Genomic DNA, 15226 nt, shown 5'->3' with positions numbered 1-15226 from the left:
TGGACCAGAGGGGTGTTAGCTAACAGGAGCACACACACCGTAGAGACACAACCCACAACCAGGTGTGTGTGGTAAAGTAGTAGAGATCGTTTGTAACCCTCAGACCGCAAGTGTCCTTTTGGGGCGATGGCAGGCACTAAGACCCGGTGAGCAGGATATGGTTGTGGTGGTGAGGAATGTTGGGGAGGGAGAGAAGGTGTCGTGGAAATAACATCACACTGTTGAAATGATGAAGATGGGTAATGATTATGGATTAATATGATTTCAAGGGGTGTAGACATAAGAGATCAAGGGAGATGAGAAGGAGAAGAGAGAAGGGGAGAGGAAAGGGGAGGCAATCCAGTGGTGTACAGAGGGCATGCAGATAGCAGAGCAGCAGCTGGTAGAACTCAGCTACATTAAAATGTTGTTAAACTGGAACCATTAGAGAGCTGTCTGTCTGCTGGGAACTCTCCTCCGCCTTCTCAGCTCGCTCCCTCCTCTATCTCCTTTCCTCATTCTCACCTCTCTCATATCTCCTCTCGTCCTCCTCCTCCTCTTTATTTCTCTCTCTCTCTCCTCTATGTCCTTTCCTCTTTCTCCTCCCCTATCTTCTCCATTCCCACTACCTACCTCGGAGAGAGAGAGAGAATGGGGTGTGGTGGAGAACTCCTGACCTTTGCATAATCAACTATCTATATTCTAATGGCTGGTGGAGGCCATCTCATCAGCAGTCACCCGGTTCTGATACAAACATACCAGGCAGTCAGACCAGGAAAACCTGATGGTGATGATTGTGACGATGGTGATAGCCAGGAGATGGTGGCCAAGGGCCCAGCTACACAAGGCACTCTAATGTCTGTATTCATCATCTCCGCTCTTTATGAGTGCTTCCTGGTGTTCCTGGAACAGCTCTGTGGATTACAGTTTTTTTTTACAATCGCTATGACACTTTTTTCAATACCTTTAACAAGTTTCCTAAACTCTTGGCACAGTTAGGACAACATCCGCCTGTGTTGGCTATACAATTAACACATTTCTTGTTGCGTAAACACAAATTTTAAATGCTTGAACTTCTTTTACACACAAGCTCAACCAAGACCAAAACAATCGATTTTTACGGACCAATTTACCAATGCTTTAACACTGTATGTCAGAACAGATAACACTATGTTCAAAACCTAATTTCTTGGCTAAAGTTAAAGTGAACAGTTGTTCATATTGTGAATTGAAACACAAATATATCCCCTGTATTTTATTCCATTGCTACTGAGAAAAAGCTGGTTGAAGTTATGCAAATACTATAAATTACAGTTGATTCCCAACTAGGAAACACTATGGTGTTGAGGTTCTTTCAATCGCATGACTATATGGTACATATACTGCAAAGTGGAGCTCTTTGTGCTGATCTTGTGTGTAAAAAAAACCATATAGAGCAACACAAAGAAAGTAAGAATACAGTAATACCTGCACAAAGGAGAGGAAGACAAGTACCAGGACAAGGGAGAGGAGTGGGACAAGGGCAAGGGAGAGGAGTTAGAATGTGTGGTGGCGCTCAGAGAAGAGCCAGAGCTGGAATACTGTAAATGGCAGCTGTATTGCATATTTCTTGCAGTAATGTCCTGTTGCAAATGAAGCCTTTACTGCAGCAATTATGTTTCTGTCTTCTTTTTTTCAATACAGTAACCGTACATTCTATAAAGCTACTCTGACATCGGTCATTCATTTTTTGTTCTGAATTTCTGCAGCAAAAGAAACAAAATGCATGCATTTACTAAACCCAACAAAACCAAAATGTAGAGGCTTCAAAAGAAACTGCATTGCAAACACAATCTATAATCTATATAATGTGAGACGTGACATATAAAAGAATGCAGTTTCTGTAATTCCAACTGATGTTAGTGTTTTTTTATGACATTGTGCTATGATTTACTAAATGTTCCTGTGAAAAGAGAACGTGTGTTAGTGTTTGGTAGACATGGTGTCATGTTTAGTGTATTTTTGTGTTTGAGTTCAGTTTACAATGTGTGATTTTGAGCATGAAATTAACAGTTTCGCCAATTGTGTGTGGTAGGTGTGTTGGTGCGTTAAGAGTTTAGAAAACTTGTTTAAGGTATTGAAAAAAGTGTCATAGTGATTGTAAAAAACTGTAATGGCTGGCTAGCTGGTTATCTGGCTGGCTGGCTGGCTGGCTGGATGGGAGGCTGGCCGGTTGGCTGGCTGACATGCTGGCTACCTGTCTGGGAGGCTGGTTGTCTTGTTGGTTGGCCGGCTGACTGGTTTGTTGGCTGGCTGTTCAATGCGGAGGCACTTATAGTGTGAACAAGAGGTAGAGCTGTAGAGTTAGAAAGCTATTCAGGCACACATCAGCCATAAGTCTCCTTTAAGTTCAACCATATAACACACACACCACAGTTGAACAGTTGAGCACCACTCCTAAGCGCACACACTCACACACGCACACACACGCACACACACGCACACACATATGCACACACTCACACACACACGCACACACACGCACACACACACGCACGCACACACACACGCACACACTCACACACACACTCACACACGCACACACACGCACGCACACACACACTCACACACTCACACGCACACACTCACACACACACACACACACACATACCAGAGATATAAAGGATCCCTATCAGCTGAAATATGTTCTTACAAGATCTTTGATAGGACCTGAGAGGTTTTATATAAACACAGCCTGGGTGTATGTGTGTGTGCCTGTGTGTGTGTGTGTGTGTGTGTGTCTGTGTGTGTGTGGGGGGGTCTGTGTGTGCAATGGCGAGAGAAAGAGAAAATGCAATTTCTCATCAGCTCAGCTTCTCTCCACTTGTCCTGATCTCTTCATCTATCCACAGCCTCCATCAGATCTGCCTCCAGCAAAAGGAGGAAGAGAGAACAGAAAGAACAGGAGCAAGTAGAAGACCTGAAAGTGTGTGTGTGTGTGTTTGTTTGTGTGTGTGTGTGTGTGTGTGTGTGTAGGTGTAGGTGTGTGTGTGTGTGTGTTTGTTTGTGTGTGTGTAGGTGTGTGTAGGTGTGTGTGTGCCTGTGTAGGTGTGTGTGTGTTTGTGTGTAGGTATGAGTGTGCACGTGTAGGTGTGTGTGTGCCTGTGTCGGTGTGTGTGTGTAGGTATGGGTGTGTCGGTGTGTGTGTGTGCGTGTGTAGGTGTGTGTGTAGGTGTGTGTGTGTTTGTAGGTGTGGGGGTGTATGTGTGTGTGTGTGTGTGTGTGGATGTGTAGGTGTGTGTGTGTTTGTGGGTGTGGGTGTGGGTGTGTGCATGCGTAGGTGTGTGTGTGTGTGTGTGTTTGTCGTCTGAGGCCTGTGAGATGTCAGACGGCTGCTCTATTGAGGAGCTCTGGAGAGGAAAACATCCTGAACTACATCTCTCTTCCATTACCCTCTCATCTACTCATCCAGCCCTTTCTCACCGTCTCTCTCTCACTCTCTCTTTCTTCTCTCTCTCTCTTTCTCTCTCTCTCTCTCTCTCTCTCTCTCTCTCTCTCTCTCTCTCTTCTCTCTCTCTCTCTCTCTCTCTCTCTCTCTCTCTCTCTCTCTCTCTCTCTCTCTCTCTCTCTCTCTCTCTCTCTCTCTCTCTCTCTCTATCTTTCTCACTAAAACCTTTACTTCATGTTCTTACCTCACTCTTTTACCCCTCTCTCTCTTACCCCGTTCTCTCTCTTTCTTTCTCACTCATATGAGCTGTACTCTAAAAGGATATATTAGGATTATACTTTTAGCATCTTACTACACACACAAACACGCACAGAGTCCAAACCATACACACACAATCCAGATTGGCAGAGAGGAACAGGCTTAATGAGCAATTAGCCATGACACTGGCTGTGGTGCGGGCTGATGCTGTGCTGGCACAGACACCCAGGCAGGAGCTGGACTGGGAGCACTGGTCTGCTGTGGTCTGGCTGGCTGCACCACGGCACACACACTACAGACCCCCTGCTGGGTCACACAGCACTGCGCCAGAGACTGTGAGTGTGTGTGGGGGGGGGGGGAGGGGGGGAAGGAACATTTCAACTTCAAGACATTTTCATGGTCCTCACAAGTTCAGGTGCTGTTTGTAGAAGGTTTTATGGGGGCTTGGCGTTAATGTTAGGGTTGGACTTACATTAAGGGTTGGTGTTAGGAGTTGAGGATAGTTTTAGGGGTAGGAGTTAGGGTTAGGTTTAGAGTAGGTTAGGGTTAGGGTTAAGGGAAAAAAAGATTTGGAATAGGACTGAATTGTTAGTCCCCACAAGGATAGTCATGCAAACTCGTAAGGGGTGGCGCGGATAGTGCTGAAAAAGCTACCTTCTGGCTGATGGTTTCCACATAAGCTCCATAGATGTTACTTATATATGGAAGGGCACTAAAGTCACAAACGCATAATTACACATACCAACTCCGACCATAAAAGAAAGCATATAACTCCATTCTCACCTGCAGGTGACCTGTATTTTTGATGTGTTGGGTCTGCGTGTCGCATGTGCTAGCATGTGGAGGTGGTGTTGCGTGTGTGTATGTGTGTGTGGCCGTGATGCTGAGGTGAAGGCATACAGTATGCATGGTGGACTACTGCTGAGGGCAGCACACTGACTTAGGGCAGCTGGACATCACTGGCCTCAGTAAGAGCTCTGTCTCCTAACTCCTCTCCCTTGTCTCCTAACTCCTCTCTCCTCTCCCTTCTCTCCTCACTCCTCTCTCCTCACTCCTTTCTCCCTGTCTCCTTTCTCCTGTTTCCTTATTCCCTCTGTTCTTTCCTAAGTCCTCTCTCCAACCTTTCTCTCCTCTTTCCCAACTCCTCTCTCCTACCAACTATCTGTTATCTCTTGTTTTCCTAATCACTCATCTCCTCTCTCCTAGCTCCTCTCTCCTAACTACATTTACATTGACATGTATGCATTTAGCAGAAGCTTTTATCCAAAGCGACTCCCAAGAGAGAGCTTTACAAAAGAGCATAGGTCACCGATCATAACAACGAGGTAGTCCCAAACACTGCAAGCAGCCAAAACATGAAGCACACATTGTGAAAAACATTGTGAAAAACAAGTGCCAAAAGGGAAGACCCATAAGAGCATGCCGTTATACAAGTTACAAATTAAAAACAACATGAACCCCAAAAAGTGCAAGACTGTACCTGTAGAAGAACAAACGACAGTCAAATATTTCACAGGGAGTACAAGAGTTCAAGAGTTAACTCCTAACTCCTCTGTCCTAACTCCTCTGTCCTAACTCCTCTCTCCCAGCTCCTCTCTCCCCAGTCCAACCTCTCTCTCCTCCCTCCCGAGTCTTCTTTCCTAACCTGTGTCGCCTCTGTGCGTTCTCCTGATTCCTCACCCTCAAACCTTCTCTACTCGTTCCTAAACAAACTTCTCAACTCTCCTAACTTTTCTGTCCTGACTCCATTCTCCTCACTCCTGCCATCTCGACATCCTCTGCCTTTTGGCGCAACGTAACTCCTTCTCCTCGTCCTCCTTCCTTCTCTCTGTCCTCCTCTCCCTCTCCTTACCTCCTTGCCTCCGCTCTTACACACACACACACACACACACACACACACGCAAACACACACACACCCACACTCTCTCATGCACACGGACTCACTTCTGCTACCTCGTCCTTTTGCATTGAACTTCTCCCAAGAGAGACCTGCCAGTGAGCACTTATCACCCCACCCCTCCTTCCACCACACACACACACTTAAATACACACACAGCCCTCGAGAGGCAAGTCAATGAATGTCAGCTTCTTCTCTCCTCTGCTCCCCAGAGTCTGGATAAATACACGACAGATAACCTCTCTCATGGCTCTCTTTTTATCTCTCTCCCTCTGTAGTCCTCCCTCTCCATCTCTTTCACCTCTCTTCTCTCTCTCTCTCTCTCTCTCTCTCTCTCTCTCTCTCCATCCCTCTCTCTTCTCTCTCTCTCTCTCTCTCTCTCTCTCTCTCTCTCTCTCTCTCTGTCTCTCTATCTATCCCACCTTGTCTCTTACACAGACACTGCCTATCCATTCAAGGGATTCTAGACATTTTCTCTTTATCCTGGACTCTTGAATAGAGAACAGAGATATCAATGTAATTACCACTGGATGAGGTATAAAAAGGTGCACGCCACGCATCCATCCCAGACACCCTCTCACTTTTTCCCCCCTCTTTCTCATACACACCTCATTAACACTGTTTAATAAGGCCTCACTGTCTGTATCTTGTGTGGTGTGTGTGTGTCTTTCAGAGAGTGATGTTATGTCTGTGTCTCAGCAGTGTCGAAGGCCTTTTTAGTTTACTGAGCTAAAGCCTGAGGAAAAAAGGCTCACTAAACCATCTTTGTTACTCATGGATGAGAGTGTGTGTGCATGAGTGTGTGTGTGTGTCTGTGTGTGTGTGTCTGTGTGTTTGTGCATGTGTGTGCATGTGTGTGCATGTGTGTCCGTGTTGGCAGCAACAACAGAGTGAGCACTCATGCTTTTGCTATAATTACCAGGCTAAGGACTTGCAGTGACAAGAGCAGAACTTAATTACTGCCTCTCTGGCAGCTGGGCTCTCTGCTATGTGAGGTGCTGGGTACCGTGTTACTGGGTCCTGTGTTACTGGGTCCTGTGTTAGTATGTTACTATGTTACTGGGTGCCGTGTTACTGGGTACTGTGTTACTGGGTACCGTGTTACTGGGTCCTGTGTTACTGGGTCCTGTGTTAGTATGTTACTATGTTACTGGGTACCGTGTTACTGGGTACTGTGTTACTGGGTCCTGTGTTACTGGGTCCTGTGTTAGTATGTTACTATGTTACTGGGTACCGTGTTACTGGGTACTGTGTTACTGGGTCCTGTGTTACTGGGTCCTGTGTTAGTATGTTACTATGTTACTGGGTACCGTGTTACTGGGTCCTATGTTACTGGGTCCTGTGTTAGTATGTTACTATGTTACTGGGTACCGTGTTACTGGGTACTGTGTTACTGGGTCCTGTGTTACTGGGTCCTGTGTTAGTATGTTACTATGTTACTGGGTACCGTGTTACTGGTTCCTGTGTTACTGGGTCCTGTGTTAGTATGTTACTATGTTACTGGGTACCGTGTTACTGGGTACTGTGTTACTGGGTCCTGTGTCACTGGGTCCTGTGTTAGTATGTTACTATGTTACTGGTTACCGTGTTACTGGGTCCTGTGTCACTGGGTCCTGTGTTAGTATGTTACTATGTTACTGGTTACCGTGTTACTGGGTACCGTGTTACTGGGTCCTGTGTTAGTATGTTACTATGTTACTGGGTTCTGTGTTAGTATGTTACTATGTTACTGGGTTCTGTGTTAGTATGTTACTATGTTACTGGGTTCTGTGTTAGTATGTTACTATGTTACTGGGTTCTGTCTTGCTGTGTTACAGTGCTACAGTGATACCGGGTATTGTGTTACTGGGTACTATGTGACAAGGTACTATGTTATTGTGTTACAGTGTTATTTGGAACTGGTTACTGTGTTACTGTGTATTGTGTTACAGTGCTACTGTGCTACTATGCTAATCCGATGTAAAATAATGTTGGCACCCTTCAAAACAATGTATGGTGTGTTTGTTTACATGTTCGCTCATGATTTGCGCATGATTGAGCTGTTCTCTGTCAGAGGAGATGGTTCAGGGGTAGCCGTGGGTGTAGAAACACAGTTCCACTCTAGGCCTGATTAAAGTTCTGCCTGCCTCACACACACATTACACACACACTCACACACACACTCACACACACACAAACACAGACATCGCACGCACACACTCACTCACACACACGCACGCAAACACACACTCAAATACATCACATACTCACACACACACACACACACACACCAAGGCAGTAATCATAATACATATTTGGGGGGGACACATCCCCCCCCAATATTCAAATCTGGTCAAAATGTCCCGTCCCCCCCCCCCCCCATATATTGATATAAAAATATAATTGTGCTACGCTACGACAGGTAACCACGCACGCCGTCCGAAATGATTATAAAAAATGTTGACTCCATGGCGACGGCCTTGACGCACGCACACAAACACATCCCTTCACATCACTTACGCCTACCACACGCTCTTTACTAAAGTCTTCCTTATATTTTTTACACTCGCTCCATTCTCCCTCCTCCTTGGTCACAGAGTGTCATTTGTGTCAGTTTATTTATAACTGCTGCTGTCTTTAAGCAGTGCACTGTCTGGTGCAGGACACATGATCCTGTCCTGTGACAAGCCATGCAGCCGTATAGACACATGCAGGTCCAATCTTACCTAACAGGTTGATGGCACTGAAGAAGACGAGGAGGAAGAAGGTCGGTAGCTCATCGACTTTTGAGTTAAAGTTGTGTTGACATCTCCCCCTTTTTATGGCCTGTTGCCATGGGGATAGCTTAGCTCTGAAAAGGTGTTTTCTTAGCTGAGTGACTCATGATCTTAACTAGCCAAAGACACCCGCCGCACAGGAAGAGAGGAGGGGAGGGGAGGGGAGGGAGAGAGAGAGAGAGAGAGAGAGAGAGAGAGAGAGAGAGAGAGAGAGAGAGAGAAAGAAAGAAGCGAGCCTGAATCCAAATTGCAGGCTGATTAAAGTGTAAATGTGGTAACTGCATTGAAAAGGTGGGCCAGGGTTAAGACCTCCTCTCTGTTATAATTGCATTATCAAAGTAAGGATGTCAGAAGCAGTGACTGCGTGTTTGTGGAGGGGAGGGGGATCCGCGGCAGGGGAGACGGGGGAGGGAGAGAGAGAGAGAGAGAGAGGTAGGGGAGACATGGGGAGGAGGGAGAGAGAGGTAGGGGAGACATGGGGAAGGAGAGAGAGGATGGTTCTTAAGGAGGACAGTAATTAATTGACATCCACATATAGTAACTCCCCCCAGGCCCACCGTCCTGCTGAATTACTGTCATATCCTACTGCTCTTAACACACGCACACACAAACTCACACACACACACACACATACTGTGCATACAATGCGCGTGTGCATGTAGATATACACCAATGCATGGAGGCACAATCACAGAAAAACACAATCCCTCTCACATACGGGCCACATTTGACTGTGACGCACACATTAGGTCTGTCATAAAGTGAGCAGCAATAATTAGCCGGCCCTTTGCTATAATGAGCCGTCATCACCCTGTCAGAGAAACAGGCATTCCTCGAGACAGCCCACAGAAGGACCCTGCAGAGAGACACAGCAGCCAGCCAACTCAGTTAGCCAACCAACAAACCAGCCAGCCAGCTAGCCAGTCAGCCAACCAACAAACCAGCCAGCTAGACAACTGGCCAGCCAGCCAACCAGCTGGCTGAGGTGGAGGAACCAAAGGTGAATCAAGCTGTGTCAAACTGTATCAATATTTCACTGTGGAAACAAAGAGAGGATGAATATTTGATGCAACCTTGGGCTACATCAAAGACAGACGGGACGAGGGGGGGTGGAAGGGCAGGGATGAGGACAGGGGGTAGGACAGGGGGGAGGGAGGGAGGGAGGGAGGGAGGGAGGGAGGGAGGGAGGGAGGGAGGGAGGGAGGGAGGGAGGGAGGGAGGGAGGGAGGGAGGGAGGGAGGGAGGGAGGGAGGGAGGGAGGGAGGGAGGGAGGGAGGGCTGTGTGTACATGTGTGGGTGGGTATGAGAGAGAGACAGAGAGAGAGACAGAGAGAGACAGAGAGAGACAGAGAGAGAGAGAGAGAGAGAGAGAGAGAGAGAGAGAGAGAGAGAGAGAGAGAGAGAGAGAAAGAGAGAGAGAGAGAGAGAGAGGAGGAGAGGTGGTTTTCCATGGCGTTTGAAACACATTTTAAAAGGCATATTTAAAACATATAAAACAAACCGGGTGAGAAACCGAGGTCGCTGCTGTCCACGCCCATTAATATACCGTAAGAACAAGAGGACCTTTTTAGAGTCTGGGACATTCATCCTATCCAGCCCCTGACAGGTGTATTATCACCCAGCCTGGTTCCCAGGCACCTCTGCAACCAAATACTACTTAATACATAATACAAAACGGGGAGAGAGAGAGGGAGAGAGAGAGAGAAAGAGAGAGAGAGAGAGAGAGAGAGAGAGAGAGAGAGAGAGAGAGAGAGGCCAAAAGAAAGTTCACAAAAGACTCGATTTCTGAGGATGAATATGGGATGAATATCACGGGGTGATTAGCAGTATCTCCTTGTCTGCTCTGATCTCTATTAGAATCATGTGCAGCACTGGAGATGTGATTAGAGATGGATCGAGAGCATTAGCTGCCTCCCTGCTGGTCCTGTCATTCTCTCACATAGATACAGCCTAGCAGCCGGGGGGGAGGAATATCCATAGATATGTGTGTGTCACACAAATCCTCCTTTCACATATAGATACATATTAGACGTCTGGGGTGTGACAGACAGAGGGATAAGGAGGGGGGGGGGGGAGAGGAGGAGAGCAGAGGAAAGGAAGAGTGTCTGAAGGAGCGAAAAGGACCAAGAATGAGACAGGGATGATGGAGAAAGAGAGTGAAGGTGAGTAAAAGGAGTTAGAGTGAAAGAGAGAGAGAGAGAAAGAGAGAGAGAGAGAGAGAGAGGGTGGGGAGAGAGAGAGAGGGTGGGGAGAGAGAGAGAGAGATTGAGAGAAAGAGAGAGAAAGAGAGAGAGAGAGAGAGAGAGAGAGAAAGAGAGATAGAGAGAGAGAGGGGAGAGAGAGAGAGAGGGTGGGGAGAGAGAGAGAGGGTGGGGGAGAGAGAGAGAGAGAGATAGAGAGACTGAGAGAAAGAGAGAGAGAGAGAGAGAGAGAGAGGGGAGAGAGAGAGAGAGTGGGAGGAGGAGGGAAGGAAAGAGAGGGAGCAGTTTGTTTGAAGATGGGTTTTCATTTTCTTTTATGCCTTTTATGTGACTAGTGTGGTGGTGCCAGCACAAAGATTACCAGTACCAGCGCAGAAAACAGAGGAAGAGAAAAAGAGACAGACAGAAAGAGGTGAAGGAAGGTAGAGAGACACAGAGACAAAGGGAAAATCCAAAAAGGAGAGAGATATAGTTCAAGAGAGGGCTGGACAGATAGAGGGAGAGAGAGAGAGAGAGAGAGAGAGAGAGAGAGAGAGAGATAGAGAGAGAGAGAGACTTGACGATATGAATATTGTTTCTGTGTTCTGTGGTTCCACCTTTGCTTTGGCAATGTGAACATTTGTTTCTTAATGCCAATAAAGCCAATTGAATTGAATTGAGAGAGAGAGAGAGAGAGACAGAGACAAAGAGAGAGAGAGAGAGAGAGAGAGAGAGAGAGAGAGAGGGAGAGAGAGGGAGGGAGAGAGAGAGAGAGAGAGAGAGAGAGAGAGAGAGAGAGAGAGAGAGAGAGGGAGGGAGAGAGAGAGAGAGAGAGAGAGAGAGAGAGAGAGAGAGAGAGAGAGAGAGAGAGAGAGAGAGAGGAGAATGGATGGAGACAGAGAGAGGGAGGGAGGGATGGAGGGGGAGGACCAGATACTTCCAGCCAGCTCTGTAGGAGTGAAGAGAGCGCAGACAGAAGGCAGAGACGAGGAACATACGCCGCCGAGCTGCTTTCATATGCTAAGATACTGTCGAGTTGCTGGAAACACTCACCTTTGCTCCCCTCACACACACACACACACACACACACAAACACACACACTTCCCTCTGAAAAAGAGAGAGGAGGAGGGGCAGGACTGCGGGGGTCCCTTGCTCAGACTCCTGGGACCAGTCTGGTGACACATGGAGATTTTCTTGGCCTAATGTCACGGTAGTAACAGTCTGCATGTGGGACTGTCTACCGCCCCCCCCCCCCCCCCCCCTCCGCCTGTCACAAAACAAGAACCAGGAGCCAGAGAGAGAGACAGAGAGAGAGACAGAGAGAGAGACACAGAGAGAGACACAGAGAGAGAGAGGCACAGAGAGAGAGAGAGAGAGAGAGATACAGAGACACAGAGACACAGAGAGAGAGAGAGAGAGAGAGAGAGAGAGAGAGAGAGAGGGAGAGACCCCTTCTCCTCCTCACTGAGGCGTCTGAGGCACTGCGTGTGACAGTGAAACAAAACGGCTTCATGCCCTGAAGCCTTCTCGTCCCCTGGCCAATCGTCGCGAGCCAAGAACTGAGATAACTGAGGCAGGGTCGGACTCAGTTTGACCCCGTTAGCCGACGCCCACAGAAGCGAGAGGGGCGCTATTGTCCACAGGCTCCCTAAGGTCCATAATTGAATTGAAAGTTGTTTACTGTGTGCGTGCGAGTGCGTGTGTCTGTATTTATGTGTGTGACATTAAATATGAAGAGACACATTAAGCCGAGAAAACACTTTGGTTGCTGTAAGAGCCCCATTATTAAGAAACACTCTCCCTGTATGAGCTGCTTTCTTTCCATCCCCTGGAACTTTTTTCTCTCTCACAATCTTTCCGTCTCTATTTACCTTGCCCTCCCTCTTTTTCTCCATTACGCTCTCTCTCTGTCCATTGCCTCTCTCCATACCTCTTTCTTTTTGTTTGTCGAGCACACTTGCTTCTACTCTCTGCGGGTCTCTTTCTTTCTCTCTCTCTCTACTTCAGTGAACTGTGTGCTCTGCCGGCCTGTCTGGGGAGGAAGGGAAGCTGTGGAGAGCTAAGCTAGCATCTGAGCTAACATCCTCATCTTCGTTGTCTTACTGCCAAGGAAGATGTGGAGACAGGGGCCATGTAAACATCTGGAAGGGTCTGACTTGCGGTGGCTGGACTGCACTCAGGCAGAAAGAGAGACAAAAAGGGGGAGGAGGAGGATAGTGAGAGATCAGGAGCAGGAGAGCAGGAGAGCTGGAGAGCATCTCTCAAGGGTCATGTTGTTTTGGTAAAACTCAGTCTGCAGGTCCTGGACTCCTTGTCTCCTAGCACCCTTTGCCCCATGCGATACCTCATACCTGAGGAGAACGGCAACCAGCAGCAGGAGTAATCCTCTCCCCCTTTACTTCTCCTTCTCCCCTCTTTCCATCAACCCCCCCCCCCTTTCTCTCTTCCTTCCCCACACTCTCTCACCCTCTTCTCCTCTTATCTCCTCTCCTCCTCTCTCCCCTCCCTCCACCGGGTCCGGTCCGTCGCCGCGACAGCGGGCGCGAGCGGAGAGAGACAGCGCCATTAGCCGCTCATGGCAGCAGATGTAGATAAGGCGCCGTTATCTGCTCCCTTATCAGTTCTGCCGCTGATCAGATAGCCGGGGATAAACCCGCCGTTCGGCTTTCTTCTCCTCCGCGGTGGAAAATTGTCTTGCCGACGGCATCGCTTTCCTCTTTATTTGAAGTATTCCAGGATTGTGTGTCTTCGCGCTGCGTGGGTGAGAAGAGTTGCCGAGCGCCTCTTTCCTCCTCTCTCTCTCAAACTCAAGCCATCAGCTTGGATCAAAGGCCGACAGGAAATGATGTCAGAGTGATGAGCTCTGATTGGCCTCCCAGGGGAAGGTTTGAGACAGGCTGTGTGTGTACAGATGCCGCTCTGTCTGCCCTGCTCTCAGGCCTCAGCACAACCGTTTATCTTTAAACAACCTCAAAATAAAACAACCCTGGGTTGCATTATTTATCTGCCGGTTCTCCCTCAAACGCTCCGAGTTAGAGGAAGCATGGAAACCCAGAGGCTTTACCGCAGCTCAATATGAACCAGGACTTCAAATCACCAGCTCCAATCACTGAGGGAGCTCTCTGGACATGCTGATTGGTCGAACGAAATCAGCCCGATCAGCGACATCAGATCGGATTTGTGAGACCGAAGACGGGTCAAAGTCGAAGCGTCGTCTAGGACCTTTTGTCCAAAGGCAGGGGAGTTGTCAGACAATTAACCCTGCGGTGCCCCCCCCCCCCCCCGAATCCCACATATCCAGTTGCCGACACACACACACACACACCCCAGGAGGTGTTGTTATTCCAGCAGGCCTTCTGTGTACAGCCAGACCCTCCCATCTCTCCCTCTCTTGGAGACAAACTGACAGGCTATATTGCTGCTGTGTTACTGCCGCCCACATAAAAGCCAGTTTGGCTCTGATCGCATAATTGCTCACCAGCACTCACACATACAGGCACACACACACACACAGACAAACACACAGACACAACCCCATCCCCAAACACAAGCAAAGTGTCTCCCGAGCTCCCTACATACACACACGCACGCACACACACAAACATGCACACACATACACACGCACACACACATACACACAGGTAAAGCACAGACACTGTCGTCAGAACCTCCATTGAGACCTAATCAATAACATCAATAACACAATAGCTAATCAGGCCCGACGATGTTTACAAACCACAACAACACAGCAGTCAAAGATATGGAATATTAACGTTCCCTCCAGAAGAGGAGGGAGATAAGATAAACACAATGCTCGTTTAATGCTTACAGAGAGAGAGAGAGAGAGAGAGAGAGAGAGAGAGAGAGAGAGAGAGAGAGAGAGAGAGGAGAGAGAGAGAGAGAGAGAGAGACATAGAAAGAGAGAGAGAGAGACATAGAAAGAGAAAGAGAGAGAGAGAGAGAGAGAGAGAGAGAGAGAGGGACAACAAAATTGAAAGAAAGAGCAAGTCAAAAAGAGTGAGAGAGCCAGAGAGAAACAGCCAAAACGGAGTGAAGAAAAGGAGAGGCAGAGACGGCAAGAGAAACAGAGAAAAAGAAAAAAGGGATAGAGAGCGAGGTAGAGGCGTAGCGATGGAGAGATTAGGTAAAAGAGGGGAACGCTCGCACTCACCCGAGTTCCTCTTGGAGATGTACTTGAGGTTCACGCAGGTGACAGCGGAGACGAAGAGGAAGAGGAGGGACGGCGACTTCATCTTTCACTCTGTCTGTCAGGGATCTGGGAGGGGAGCGAGGGGGAGAGAGGGCGAGGGGAGGAGAGGGAGAGAGAGAGAGAGAGAGAGAGAGAGAGAGAGAGAGAGAGAGAGAGAGGGGGGGGGGGAAGAAATGGAGAAGCGAAAAGGAGAGACAAAGAGAGAGCGAGTTTACAAATAAGTGGTTTGGGACTCTCGCAGAGAAGAAGGCAATTCTGTTTCTCTGACAGATGATGCGTTTGTTCATTTATCTCCAGAGGCAGGAGATACCAGAGCACTAACCCCCCCCCTCCCCTCCTATCCTCCCATCTCCTCTTGCAGTGCTGACAGTGGGATTGATGACTGCTTTCATGATTAAAACACCATCATGGGGAGATTTAGACCAACCATGAGAACTCAGACGCTGTCTAACATGCAGTCATAGCATACTCACACGTGCGCGCACACACACGCACATGGGGTTTTTCCGCCTGAGCGG

The 15226-nt window shown here is 48.1% G+C and overlaps 1 protein-coding gene across 1 annotated transcript in view; it reads right to left on the bottom strand.

The window, feature by feature from the left end:
• il1rapl2 (interleukin 1 receptor accessory protein-like 2) overlaps positions 1 to 14751 on the bottom strand; it is a 146863-nt gene extending 132112 nt beyond the window's left edge. Inside the window, exon 1 of the mRNA XM_084699179.1 lies at positions 14670 to 14751. Coding sequence (XP_084555305.1) covers positions 14670 to 14751 — 82 coding nt within the window. The remainder of the gene's footprint in view (positions 1 to 14669) is intronic.
• Between the last annotated feature and the right edge of the window lie 475 nt (positions 14752 to 15226).

This window comes from Hypomesus nipponensis, chromosome 1, assembly GCF_054491055.1.
Source record: "Hypomesus nipponensis isolate SF chromosome 1, ASM5449105v1, whole genome shotgun sequence".
NCBI lineage: Eukaryota > Metazoa > Chordata > Actinopteri > Osmeriformes > Osmeridae > Hypomesus > Hypomesus nipponensis.
This window is presented reverse-complemented; position numbering and strand designations above follow the sequence as displayed.